Source organism: Chelonoidis abingdonii, chromosome 2, assembly GCF_003597395.2.
Source record: "Chelonoidis abingdonii isolate Lonesome George chromosome 2, CheloAbing_2.0, whole genome shotgun sequence".
Classification (NCBI taxonomy): Eukaryota; Metazoa; Chordata; order Testudines; family Testudinidae; genus Chelonoidis; species Chelonoidis abingdonii.
This window is the reverse complement of record NC_133770.1, coordinates 238,459,318-238,473,595: the sequence shown is the minus strand read 5'-3', so window position 1 is coordinate 238,473,595 and position 14,278 is coordinate 238,459,318. Positions and strand designations below refer to the sequence as shown.

The following is a 14,278-nucleotide window of genomic DNA, read 5'->3' as shown; positions in this document are numbered from 1 at the left end:
TGTCAAATTGTGATATTTATATGGCTTATTTTTTTTTAAAATGCCATTTTAATTAAACCTAGTTGTTTGTTTTCTTTATATAGTTATGGTTCAAGAAGACTATCATAGTCACAACCCTTATCATAATGCAGTTCATGCTGCTGATGTGACTCAAGCCATGCACTGTTATTTAAAAGAACCTAAGGTAGGATATAAAAATTTGTTTTATGTAACGTGTAAAGGTACAAATGTAATGTTTGTATTTTTCTTAATGTTCCGTAAAACTGTAAAGATTTTAAGCTACAGGGAAAAAAAAAAACTCTGCTGCAAGAAGTATGCACATCATTGAGTCAGAAGCTGGCAGTGGAGATCCAAATAACTCAGTTTTTCAAAAGCTGATCTATCACTTATGCTTAGTTCACCTTGGATACTAATGAACAAAGCTCCTCTACCAGATGCAAGTTGTAGCAGTGTACAACCGTTGTCTGTCCTTTCTTCTTTCTAAAATGGACATTATGAAAGGGAGGTACCTAGCAAAGAGAGTTCTATGTTAGGAGCTGAGCAAAGCTAACAGTTGTCAGAGGTGACTTGAATTACTGGTACTCTGGTATAGGCTACACACTAAACAGGAAACTTCAGGGAAAAATGCTACTTTCTGATTAGGTTAAAGAAGACACGTGGTATACTGAAGCCAGCTGGAAACCAGCTATCTAGTTCAACTCTGATGTTTTATCTTCTTGTATGGTAATAGTGGTCTACACTAGTCTTGCATAGTGTCTTGTCAAAGACCTCAAAGCACTTACAAATATTAATTAAATAAAGTTTGTAATGCTCTGGGAGGTAGGCAAGTATTTTATTTATATTTTTGTCATGCCTAGAGATCCCACTTAAGAGTGGGGCCCTGTTGTACGAGGGTGCTGTATGATCACATATTACCTACTCTGATTAACTAAACTGTCTGAAGCTTCAAGGTGGCAATCATTTGCCGTCATGCTATCGATAGCATTGCATTAAGGTCGTTGGGGCTCCATGTAGGTTTGGGGCCTCATATGAGACAAGATGCAACACATAACTGACAACCAAAAGGAGGGAGGAGATGAGGGTAATGAAAATAAGATCAAGCAGTTATATATTTAGCTATTCACAGCAAGGTGCTTTCTGGAGGTAACAAATTTTATTTTAGAAAGGATTTAGGTGTTATCCCCTTCTGTAGGTGACCATATTTTCAAAATAAAAAACTGAAATCCTTTTGTAGTGACACATTTTAGGGTTGTGAAATATTCATACAACAGTGCACTTTTGTTGGATGGTGGGGAGGGCAGGGAAGAGGGCGTTCTTGAGTCATTACTGACAGCTTCTGATTCAGCAATGACGTGCATATTTCTTGAAGTGGAGGATTTTTCCAGCACAGGTCAGTGCTATAAAACACCTCATCATGAAACACTGGACAAGTGTCATAAGCCCTGAGCAAAAGAAAACCTTCGATAAGGTCTACATTGTTATGACTTTTCATTCCTCCAAATGCTGTTTAGCACCCTAAATACTTATTCTCCTGAACTGTTCGTTAGTGCTAAAAAGAGCAAATTCTGTTTGGTACAGAAATATATCTCAGTCATTTTGCAAAATGAAAAAAAAAATCAGCTCTCCCAAAAATTTCCAGGGACACCATGGACAGCATATAAAAAATGTCATTGCCATGCCTACAAAAATCTTTCCTTACCCAAATTCTCTACAGCTGGGGTAGATTCAAACCACCAAACTCAGTTAACAGTCACTGATGGTATTACAGATTCCTGGGCTGTTCAGTAAACTAGCATCTGAATATTTTGTTGGTTCTCCAGCAGTCATATGGCTTGGCACAGGTTTTTCTCTTTGGTAGATAAAGTAAATAAGTAAATGGTAAATAAGTATTATTATTGCATGGTTTCAAGTGATGCATTACCATTAATGATCATTTGAATTCAAACAACTTTATACCAGGGTACATTGGTAGCTTATCATTGGTCTGCTTCTATATGCACTTTGTCAGTCTCTTCTCTATCCTGTTCCTTGTTTTTTGTTTTCCCTGTGAAAAGCTCTTTAGTTGCGGGACTGTGAAATTTGAGGGCTTATTGGTTGCTGTCATCTCTCTCTCTCCCCTTCCTCCTTTTTCCCCCAATAGAGGTAGGAAATGGGATTATGATACAAGATGGAAACTACCCAAATGAACAGTTCTGACAATATGTGAGGCATGTAGAGCTTTAGCTTGCTTAAATTAAATAAAATAAAAAACACCTTATTGAAATATTGTCTGCATTAAAACTAGTGGAGAAATAGCAGGACCTTTTGCTGACAGTGTACACATTGAGATCGGCTCAGAAGATGAGCTGGACAACTGACTTGAAGAAATAACCTTTTTCAAGGATTTTTAATTTAAATATGGATTTTGAAATACTCTCTGGTTGGTAATGGAGTAGCTAACAATTTGAGTGACAGTTCTAGCTATCATAAATATTTAAATAGTTTTTGCATCTATCTAGATATTATTGACAAGGTCAGATGAAATTGCCCTTGAGCCTTTAACTTCTGTAGGGTAATTACTCCTGGATTGCCCTGTACCATGGTTGCTATTAAACTTTTTTCTTAAAATTCTACTAGTACCCTCACCTCGTTCTCTGCAGTCACCTTTCTGTGATAGTGCTCTTCCTTCAAAGCACGGTGTGAAAGATTAAATTGAATGATCATTTTTGGGATCTTTTTCCAGGGACTGAATGCTTGCTATGTAAAGCCAATCAGAACTTTTTCACCTGTGAATATTCCCATGAATAATACTGTTACATTTATTACAGCTTTCCAAATCTCTAACTCCATGGGACGTTCTGCTGAGTTTAATTGCAGCTGCCACCCATGATTTGGATCATCCAGGTGTTAATCAGCCTTTCCTTATTAAAACAAACCATTACTTAGCAACTTTATATAAGGTAAGTGAAAATATCATACTTATCAGAACCAGGTTTGAGTATCTTTTCAGTATAGAAGAATTATATTAACAGTGAAATTGCTAATGTACTCAGTGGTAGACTTGAACCTGGGATGTTTATCCCATGGAGTGAAAACAATAAATACAAGCTATTAACGTAATAGAAGTGTTAAAAAGTTTGAAGATCGTGAATCTATTTAAGAGGCATATAGACTGTAGTGTAAGACGCATACAGTCTTTTAAACTAATGGCAGTAATTTTGTTTCTGGTTTGCAGAATATCTCAGTATTAGAAAATCACCACTGGAGATCAGCAGTGGGGTTGTTGAGAGAGTCTGGTTTATTTGCACATATGTCATTAGAAAACAGGTATGTATTTTTTATACGGAGTGTATCCATTATATGAGGTTACACACAATGTGCTATCCATAGCATCAAACAACTTTGTAAACAAGTGTTCTGTTAAAATATTACCTAGTAATTCATAATCCTAGCTGAATAGTCAGATCATTTTAAGATTTAATGGGTGCTATGAGCCTTGCAGGAACAGTTAATTATTGCTTGGAAACTAGTATTTGTTGTGAACACTGAGTGATGGAAGTGTATTCATTATACAAACATTTGATTAGACTGAAAGAAAATATTGACTGACTAGTAAGAGATAATTGTATTCTGTGACTTAAACAGTAACTCATGTTCTGTATTTTAAAATTACAGCTCTTTTCATCTTCTTTAACAATAGCTAGAATAATGTAGCTTAAAAATATTTGCAGTAAGTTTCTCTCTTCCTGTGAGCTACCTGTGAAATGTCAGAGTATTTTTATAAATATTGTAGTTTTTAAAAATTTTATATAAACATTTGAAAGTGCTGCACTTACAACCATCGTGGCTTACAGTTTATGTACACATTCGTATACAGTTGCTACACTCAACTTAAATGTGTCAATATGATGCTCTAATTTTTTTCCTCATATTTTTGTGCCTTTGGGTGTTTTATATCACTAATTTCAGGAAGCTGATGGAAAGCCAGATAGGTGCTCTGATTCTTGCTACAGACATAAGTCGGCAAAATGAATACCTGTCCATGTTTAGAACCCATTTGGACAGAGGAGACCTATGTTTAGAGGAGGCAGAGCATCGCCACTTCATTTTACAGGTGACTGTTTTGAAAGCTTCATACTATTTCAGAAGTAAATTGCTTCAAATATCATACTTTTTTTTTCCTCCCAGGAAAATGGTCTTCAGCTGCCATGGGTGACCAGTGAAGACAGGATGTTTTATTCTTTAGTTGCGTTTAGTGTGCACAAGGCCTGCTTACACAATGAGATGGAGTACCAGCAAGTCCTGCTGAGGCTCCAGAAGATCCTCACTCTGTAGAGGGCAAAACCAGCCCTTTTTGCCTGCACATGTTAGAGAGGAGCAATGAAAGCAGAGGAAGGAGCAGATGAGTCAGAAGCAGAGGAGGGGGAATTAGAAATGGAAGTTAAGGTTTTCAGTCTGTCACTGATCCCTGCAGTCAGAAACTGGGTTAACAAATCTTTCATTGAGGTGCAAGGTTTTTGCTCCTCCCTCTAAAGAAAATCCCTAAGAGACTGGTTAAGACTGTTTTAGAGTTAACTTTGGGTCCCTTGGGCAATACTCTAAGGTATATTGTGGGGTACTGCTGTATTGTTATGAAGCCTTGGTTTGTGCTGGCAGATGCCTCTTGATAGGGAGGTATACAGAAGGATAAAACACTTCCTTTGAGAAAGAGGAACATTAAACTCGAGGGAGGACCCTCTTAAAGAGTGCAGAAATCCTTGATTTCAGATTGGTCATCCTGTCTACAAAAGTCAATGAATAGTAAAAACCCGGGGTTTTGACCTGTCCTGACCAAGCCATAAACAACAAATTTTCAGTTAAGTGGAGACTTATGTTTTGTTTTTCAAAAATAAGTAATGCAAGGAAGTAAACTGAATTATACTAACTCAATCCTACTAGGATCTCTGGCGTTGAAACTATGCTATCAGTTAATTCTTTAAAATGTCTTATTGCAATTATAAAATGGGGAGCGGGAATGTTAAATGGCTTTAAGATAGTGTTTTCCTAACTGCTAACTTAATTTTTGGTTAGATTTAATTAAAATAAATACTGTTTGTAATTTTATTTCATATATAAATGTCTTTATATTGACTGCTCTGCATACGGTGCCCTTGAGAGGTACTTTGTATTTAACTCTCATTCACTTTATCCAGGATAGAAGTCTGTTTGCCTTCAGTTTTACTTAGCTCTGTTCATGACCTCTTATAATTCTCCAAATAGCATTCTGTTAGTCTACTATGGGTAAGGCTAAGATTTTGTGACAGATATTTTTAGTATAAGTCACAGACAGGTCACGGGCAAAACAGAAAATCACAGAAGCCGTAACCTGTCCCTAACTTTTACTAAAAATATACGTGACAAAATGAGGATCTGGGGATCTCCAACCTACTTCAAGTGGGGCAGCTGCAGGGACTAGAGCTGCCTGTAGCAGCTGGGGGCTGTGAGGTACCCGCCACCTGCAGCTCTGGGCATCCCTCGTTGCCCGCCGGGACTGGGAGCTTGGGGATTCCCTGCCACCCACGGGAACCAGGAGCTTGGGTTCCTCTGGAGCAGCTCAGAGATGCCTGCCACCCCCAGCGGCTGGGAGCTCGGGGGTTCCCTGCCATCCCCAGGAGCTCAGGGTTTTCCTCCACTGCTGCCCACTGGGAGCTCAGGGTTCCCCCGCAGTGCCGTCCTGGGCATCAGGGAGCTGGAGATTTCCCCACCACTACCTACTGGGAGATGGGGGTTCTCCCACCACCTGCCAGGAGTTGCGGGGGGGGGGGTCCCCCACCGCCACTAGTGGCAGAGAGCTCAGGGGTTTCCCCGGTGGCTACAGGGAGCTCAGGGGCATCCCCCTCTGCTGTCTTCCCAGTGGGGCAGGGAGCTGCAGGGGCCACCATAGGTGGCAGGGGTACCCCACAGCTTCCTGCCCCAGCGGGTGGCAGGGGACCCTGCAGCTCTCAACCATCGCAGTCTGAAGTCAAGGAGGACACTGGAATTCACGGATTCCGTGACTTCTGCGACTTCCGTGACTAAATTGCAGCCTTAACTATGGTATATAGTTTTAGAGTGAAATGCAAGTGGTTGGGTTTGTTACCCTGAATGAGATGTTACGGAATACAGTAGTAGCTACTCTAGAAATTATGCTGCTTTTTTGTATTCATATTTTTGCATGTAGAAAAAAATTGAAAGTAGTGTAACCCTGTATATGTAATTCACTAGATGGCTTTGAAGTGTGCTGATATTTGTAATCCATGCCGGACCTGGGAACTGAGCAAGCAGTGGAGTGAAAAAGTAACAGAGGAATTCTTCCATCAAGGCAAGTAAAAGAATAGAAATAGTCTAATCTCATACCAATGAATGTGTAAATGTATCATAAGATGAATATCTGAGAGTCATAGTGACTTTGTGAGATGAAGGGCTATAAGTTTAGGACTAAAGGAAGGTTAAAATAATCCTTTTCTTCTGTTGGCTACATTCTTGAAAGAGGCTGCTGATTCTACTAACAGCTGATAAAGAATCTGCTTTAACTCAATACACCCAAAAGTTTCAGATTCTAGTTGAAATGTATTCCTCACTATTAAAGATACTTTAAATGAAGGATATATACATAGGGCTGTCAAGCAATTAAAAAAATTAATTGTGATTAATCGCATGATAAATCACGCAGTTAATAATGAAATACCATTTATATAAATATTTTTGGATGTTTTCCACATTTTCAAATATATTGATACCAATTACAACACAGAATATAAACTGTACAGTGCTCACTTTCTATTTATTTTTAAATATAAATATTTGCCCTGTAAAAATAAAAAAATAGTATTTTTAATTCACTTAATACAAGTACTGTTGTGCAATTTCTTTATCATGAAAGTTGAACTTACAGATGTAGAATTATGTACAAAACATAAATGCATTCAAAAATAAAACAATGTAAAACTTTCGAGCCTACAAGTCGACTCAGTCCTACTTCTTGTTCAGCTAATTGCTCAAACAAACAAGTCTGTTTACATTTGCAGGAGATAATGCTGCCCACTCCTTGTTTACAATGTCATCTGAAAGTGAGAACAGGCATTCTCATGGCACTGTTGTAGCTGGCATTGCAAGATATTTACATGCCAAATGCGCTAAAGATTCATATGTCCCTTCATGTTTCAGCCACCATTCCAGAGGACCTGTGTCCATGCTGATGACTGGTTTTGTTCGATAACAGTCCAAAGCAGAGCAGACTGACATGTTCATTTTCATCATCTGAGTCAGATGCCACCAGCAAAAGGTTGATTTTATTTTTTGGTGGTTCTGGTTCTATAGTTTCCGCATCAGAGTGTTGCTCTTTTAAGACTTCGAAAGCATGCTGTATACCCTATCCCTCTCAGATTTTGGAAGGCACTTTACATTCTTAAACTTTAGGTCGAGTGCTGTAGCTATCTTCAGAAATCTCATATTGGCACCTTCTTTGTGTTTTGTCAGATCTGCAGTGAAAGTGTTCTTAAAACAAACAACATGTGCTGGGTCATCATCCGAGACTGCTATAACATGAAATATATAGCACAATGTGGTTAAAATATAGAGCAGTAGACATACAATTCTCCCCCCAAGGAGTTCAGTCACAAATTTAATTAATGCATTATTTTTTTAACAAACATCATCAGCATGGAAGCATGTCCTCTGGAATGGTGGCCAAATCATGAAGGGGCATATGAATATTTAGCATATCTGGCACATAAATACCGTGCAATGCCAGCTACAAAAGTGCCATGCGAACATCTGTTCTCACTTTCAGGTGACGTTGTAAATAAGAAGCAGGCATTATATCCCATAAATGTAAACAAATGTGTTTGTCTTAGCAACTGGCTGAACAAGAAGTAGGACTGAGTGGACTTGTAGGCTCTAAAGCAGGGGTCAACAACCTTTCAGAAGTGGTGTGCCGAGTCTTCGTTTATTCACTCTGACTTATGGTTTCCCGTGCCAGTAATACATTTTAATGTTTTTAGAAGGTCTCTCTCTATAATATATAACTAAACTATTGTTGTATGTAAGGTAAGTAAGGTTTTTTAAATGTCTAAGAAGCTTCATTTAAAATTAAATTAAAATGCAGAGGCCCCCCCCGACCGGTGGCCAGGACTCAGGCAGTGTGAGTGCCACTGAAAATTAGCTCGCGTGCTGCCTTTGGCACGCGTGCTGTAGGTTGCCTTCCCCTGCTGTAAAGTTTTGCATCATTTTGTTTTTGTGTGCAGTAATATAACAAAAAAAAAAAATCTACATTTGTAAGTTGTACTTTCATGATAAAGAGATTGCACTTACAGTACATGTATGAGGTGAATTGAAAAATACAGTTTTTGTTTCATTTTACAGTGCAAATATTTGTAATAAAAATAATATACAGTGAGCACTGTACACTTTGATTTCAATTACAATACAGCATACAATCTATTTGAAAATGTAGAAAAACATCCAAAATATTTAATAAATTTAGTATTCAATTGTTTAACAATGCAATTAAAACTGCAATTAATCGCGATTAAATTTTTTAGTTAATTGTGAGAGTTAACTGCGATTAATCGACAGCCCTAATATTTATATCTGCTCTTATATTGGGTTATATTTTTGCAGAATGCATTTTAAAAGTAAATATTCAGTTGTAATACATAGAAACTGTTCTCTCAAGGTGACTTGCCTTCCTTGAATGGTTGACTAAGACAGATTTGGTTGTGTATATCATGAATTAACAGTTCCAGAATGCTTACAGTTAAAAATTACTTTTCTAAGTAATTGTTCTCTCTTCAGGAGATGTTGAAAAAAAATATCACTTGGGTGTGAGTCCGCTGTGTGATCGACAGTCAGAAACCATTGCCAACATCCAGATTGGTAATTACAAATATATGTATATGAACGGTTTAAAATCTTTCAGTGGTTCCCTTTTAATGACAGTTTTTAGAGGAAGGAAAGCTGTCTTTGCCTGTAACTTTTAGAATTTTCACTTCATTTGTCTTCTTTTGGACATATGGCAATGCTCCTTCACCACGAGCAATTTTTTTCTTTGCTTTAAAATTTCTCCTTTGAATTTAGTACTCGTGAAAGGTGCTCGATTGATAGTCCTGGAGGCTGAAGTCCTGTATCCATAGAGCAGGTACAGCATGGGCACCAGCAATGCAGCCTTTCCCATACTACTACTCCAATGTGCCTTAATCCTAACCTGGAATGACAAACTCCAGAGTCAGAGGACATTTCATTCACCTACCCATTCAGTCCTTGGTGCCTCTAGTGAAGCTGCCAGTTGACTTAGGATATGGCTACACTTGAGAGTTGCAGCGCTGGTGATGGGGTTACAGCGCTGCAACTTACTCTGTGTCCACACTTGCAAAGCACAGCCAGCGCTGCAACTCCCTGGCTGCAGCGCTGGCTGTACACCTGGTCTGCTTGGGGTGTAACATTCAGCGCTGGTGATGCAGCGCTGCTCATCAAGTGTGGCACCAAGAGCGCTTTTATTGGCCTCCAGGGTATTCGGAGGTATCCCAGCATACCTTTTCAGCCACTCTGCTCATCGTTTCACACTCCACTGCCCTGGGCTCAGGTGACCCGCCCTTTAAATGCCCCGGGAATTTTAAAATCCCCTTCCTGTTTGCTCAGCCAGGTCTGGAGTGCAATCAATCAATCAATCACTGACCATGCCTCCACGCCCAAACAGCCCCAGCATGGAGCAAAAAAAAAAAAAAAAAAAAAATGGCAAGCTGCAGGACCTCATCAGTGTTTGGGGTGAGGAAGCTGTGCAGTCACAGCTGCGCTCCAGCCATAGGAATTATGATATCTATGGGCAGATATCAAGTCCATGCTGGGAAAGGGCCATGAACGGGACGCGATGCAGTGCAGGGTTAAAGTAAAGAGCTGCGGAGCGCCTATTGCAAAGCCTGTGAGGGAAACCGCCGCTCAGTGCTGCCCCCACGACTGCCGTTTTTACAAGGAGCTGACGCAATACTTGGGGGTGACCCCCACTGCCAATCCGAGGACCACGATGGACAGTTCAGAGCAGGGAGAGGAAGGGGGAGGAGGGTGTAGAGGAAACGAGAGTGAGGGTACTGGGTGGGGGGAAGACACCCCAGAGTCCCAGGAGGCATGCAGCCAGGAGCTCTTCTCAAGCCAGGAGGAAGCTAGCCAGTCACAGCAGCTGGAACTTGTTGGTGAAGAAGTAGCAGAGGAGCGGGTTCCCGGTAAGCAGCTTTTATTTTCTGGATGGAAGTGTTTTTGGGGGGGGGGGGGGGTTATGGCTGCCTGCATGCACGCCTAAATGTGGAATAGCCCATTGATGTGGTCTATCACGTCGCGCAGTAATCGGCCTCTGTAATCTCTTCAAAAGTTTCTGCCAGAGCGTGGGCAGTGCACTTGCGCAAGTTTATAGGGAGAGCCACTGTGGTCCTTGTCCCGGTCAGGCTAACGCGTCTGCACCACTGTGCCGTGAGGGGTGGGGGGACCATTGCTGCACACAGGCAAAGCTGCATAGGGACTGAGGGTGGAATCCACATTGCTGTAGAAGACCCTCCCACTCTTCCCAGGTAACCCGCAGCAGCAAGATATCTGGCAGGATAAAATCCTGTGGAAAATGTAGGGATAGTGTTCAGTGTGCAGGTCCCCCCCAGCTGCTCTCTGCTTTCCCCAATGCACAAAAAACCCCAGTGAGCCCTGACTCCCCCTAGCAGTCTGCCCTTCCCAGGTGAGCTGACTCAGGCAGCGAGAATGGCTTCATTAATCACTCATTCCCCATTACTCACCATGTCTTCGCTGCTGTGGCCTCTCTGTGCTATGTTTGCTATGTGTAAATGATGCTAGAAATACTCTAAAAACTCCTTCACTGTGATTATAAACAATGCAGCTCTGTAATGTTTCTATTTCTGTTTTTTTTTAAGTGTCCCTTGAATACCTACAGGCCCTATCATGGACTGATGAAAGGCTACAGAACTTGAGGAGGAAACCAAGAAAAAGCAAAGAAGATTTGGTGAAAGCAGTTATGAATCAGTATGCCAGAGAGAATAAGAGGCTGCAGGACTGGAGAGGGAAAATGTATCAGTTGAGGGAAAACACAAAGCAGGAGAAAGGAATTGGCTACCAAGAAAAGCACAAAGCAGCTGATAAGCCTCCTGGCATGCCAAACGGACTGTATGCAGTCACTCGTAGCCATGCAGGCAGAGCACTACCGTGCTGTTCCCCCTCATCCCAAAGCTCTCTCCCTTGTGCCCCACTGTTTTGCTCAAAACCCCCTTCTCCAGCATCCTGGTTCTTACCACCTCCAGCTGCCCCCAACAACTGTATGTTCACCTACCAGCCCTGAGAACTATGGACCTTACTTCTCTGCACTCAACCCCATCACCATGCAGCATATTTATCCTGAAGTGCAGCAGGCATTGCACAGCACTCCAGGCAGGACATATTCAAACCTCTGACTGTACAGTTCAGCACCCTACCCCGCTGCCCTTTTATGTACTGTATTTTGAATAAATGATTTCTTGGCTTTTAAAACAGTTTTTATTATTGCAGAAAGTGAAACATACTGTAACCCAAGGAAAAACAGGCACTGCAAATCATTGTAACCACCGCACTTCACTCCCGTGCAAGGCACCAAACATTACTGTTGGCTTCAGCCTCAAATTGCTCCCTTAAGGCATCCCTAATCCTTGTAGCCCTGTGCTGGGCCTCTCTAGTAGCCCTGCTCTCTGGCTGTGCAAATTCAGCCTCCAGGCGTTGAACCTCGGAGGTCCATTCCTCACTGAATGTTTCACCCTTCCCTTCACAAATATTATGGAGGTACAGCACGCGGATATAACCGCAGGGATGCTGCTTTCCCCCAAGTCTAGCTTCCCATAAAGACACCTCCAGCGCCCTTTAAATGCCAAAAGCACACTCCACAGTCATTCTGCACCGGCTCAGCCTGTAGTTGAACCTGTCCTTGCTCCTGTCAAGCTTCCCTGTATATGTTTCATGAGCCAAGGCATTAACGGTAAGCGGGGTCTCCAAGGATCACAATGGGCATTTCGACGTCCCCTACTGTGATCTTCCGGTCTGGGAAAAAAAGTCCCGGCCTGCAGCTTCCTGAACAGGCCACTGTTCCGAAAGATGCGTGCATCATGCACCTTTCCAGGCCAGCCTGTGTAAATGTCAAGAAACGCCCACGGTGATCCACAAGCGCTGGAGAACCACAGAGAAATACCCCTTCCGATTAATGTACTCGGATGCCAGGTGGGGTGGTGCCAGAATAGGAATATGCATCCCATCTATCGCCCCTCCACAGTTAGGGAAACCCATTTGTGCAAGCCATCCAGAATGTCCTGCACAATTCCCCAGAGTCACGGTTCTTCTTAGCAGGATGCGATTAATGGCCCTGCAAACTTGCATCAACACTATTCCAACGGTCGACTTTCCCACTCCAAACTGGTTCGCGCAACTGATTGGTAGCTGTCTGGAGTTGCCATCTTCCAGACTGCAATAGCCACCCGCTTCTCCACTGACAGGGCAGCTCTCAATCTCGTGTCCTTGCACCGCAGGGTGGGGGGTGAGCTCAGCACACAGTCCCATGAAAGTGGCTTTTCTCATCCGAAAGCTCTGCAGCCACTGCTCATCATCCCAGACTTGCAGGACGATGTGATCCCACCACTCAGTGCTTGTTTCCCGAGCCCAAAGGCGGCGTTCCACGGTGCTGAGCATGTCCGTTACCGCCACAAGCAATTTATTGTCAAACGGTTCAAGTTACTCGATATCGTCGTCGGACTCCTCACTGTCACTTTGGAGCTGAAGGAATAGCTCTACTGCTAAACGTGATGTGCTGGCGACATTCATCAGCAAAGTCCTCAGCAGCTCGGGCTCCATTTCCCACAGAAATCGCGCTGCAGACTCACAATGGCGCCAAACTGCTGGGATGTGAAGTGATGCACCACGGGGCATTGGGTCAGGAAGCGGAATGACCCGCACCCTTCTGTCCCCTTCTCACAACCCACAGCGCCAAAGTGGGACGAGGTGCTCTGTGGGATAGCTGCCCACAATGCACCACTCCCAACAGCGCTGCAAATGCTGCAAATGTGGCCACACTGCAGCGCTGGTAGCTGTCAATGTGGCCACAGTGCAACACTGTCCCTAAACAGCTGTACCAAGACAGCTGTAACTCCCAGCGCTGCACATCTCCAAGTGTAGCCATACCCTTAGCCTTTTGGAACTTGGACACCTATTCACTGGGAACTGGTTTAAAGATAGTCTTAAAGCAAAGAAATTTCATGTAGGCCAATGGACAGCTGTTAGATTATTTTTGATCACTTCCAACCTGGGTTAGATTTATATCAGGGACAGAAGTGAAAAGATTTTCCCATTAATAAACATTGACTTTTTTCAAAAAAAGTTTTCTTTTCATATAGATTGAATGGGATTGAATGAAAAATTTATGTTCTTCTATATTAAGCAGATTAATAAATTTTAACCCCAGACATAATTTGAATTTTTTTTATTTCATATAAAATTGAAAATGTAAAAAAAAAATTGTGACTTTGGTTCTCATAGATTATACTAAATTACATCAATTATAACCAGTCAGATTGCTGACTAGCTGACCATAATTTTGATTTTTTTAAAAATAAACTTTTTTTTTTTAAATAATGCAAAATTATAGTACTGGCAACCTTATCTTTAAATTTTTGTTTGCGCACAGACAGCCAGTTTTTTAAAGGTATTTAGGCATCTCACAGCCATTGAAATCAATGGGAGTTAGGCACCTGAATACCTTTAAAAATCTTAGACGTAGACAAAATACTGTTGTGTGTGTATATATAGGGCAGTTGCCTATTTCAGGCTGTCTCATTTGCTGCACAACACTGGGAGCTCTTTGATTTGTGGAGGCCATTACTGATCATTGCCTTGAATGAGACACAAGTTTGCCTGGTTATACTTCAATGCACTTAACTGGTTTAGTGATGCTGAGGGAATTTGAATGTGTATTTGTAACACAATTCAGCTTGTTTGTGGGATATTTTATTATATATGAGCTTGTGTGTGTTAGACTTTTTCAGGCTTTTTAGTCTAGTTTATGTGGCTGAATTCAAATCTGATGATTGGTTTCCTCCTTTTTCTCCTCTCCAATAGTTTTTTTTTCCCCTTTATTTCTCCACTGCCCCAAAAGGGAACTGTCATAAACAGATTGTTAAGGGTTAATGTCTCTTTCACCTGGAAAGGGTTAACAAACAGGGAACTAAACACCTGACCAGAGGACCAATCAGGAGACAAGATACTTTCAACCCTG

General features: G+C 41.6%; 1 protein-coding gene across 5 annotated transcripts in view; it reads left to right on the top strand.

Annotated features, from left to right (window-relative positions):
* The window catches only part of PDE7A (phosphodiesterase 7A), a 165,710-nt gene that overhangs the window by 148,307 nt on the left and 3,125 nt on the right, over positions 1–14,278 (top strand). For 4 of the 5 annotated variants that reach the window (XM_032804105.2, XM_032804106.2, XM_032804103.2 and 1 more), the window contains 6 exons: positions 84–184; positions 2,808–2,939; positions 3,215–3,306; positions 3,949–4,093; positions 6,223–6,319; positions 8,794–8,874. In XM_032804105.2, the coding sequence (XP_032659996.1) occupies positions 84–184; positions 2,808–2,939; positions 3,215–3,306; positions 3,949–4,093; positions 6,223–6,319; positions 8,794–8,874 (648 nt within the window). Of the gene's footprint in view, positions 1–83; positions 185–2,807; positions 2,940–3,214; positions 3,307–3,948; positions 4,094–4,167; positions 6,097–6,222; positions 6,320–8,793; positions 8,875–14,278 lie in introns of those variants that run through there. The other variant, XM_032804107.2, reaches the window with a different exon arrangement.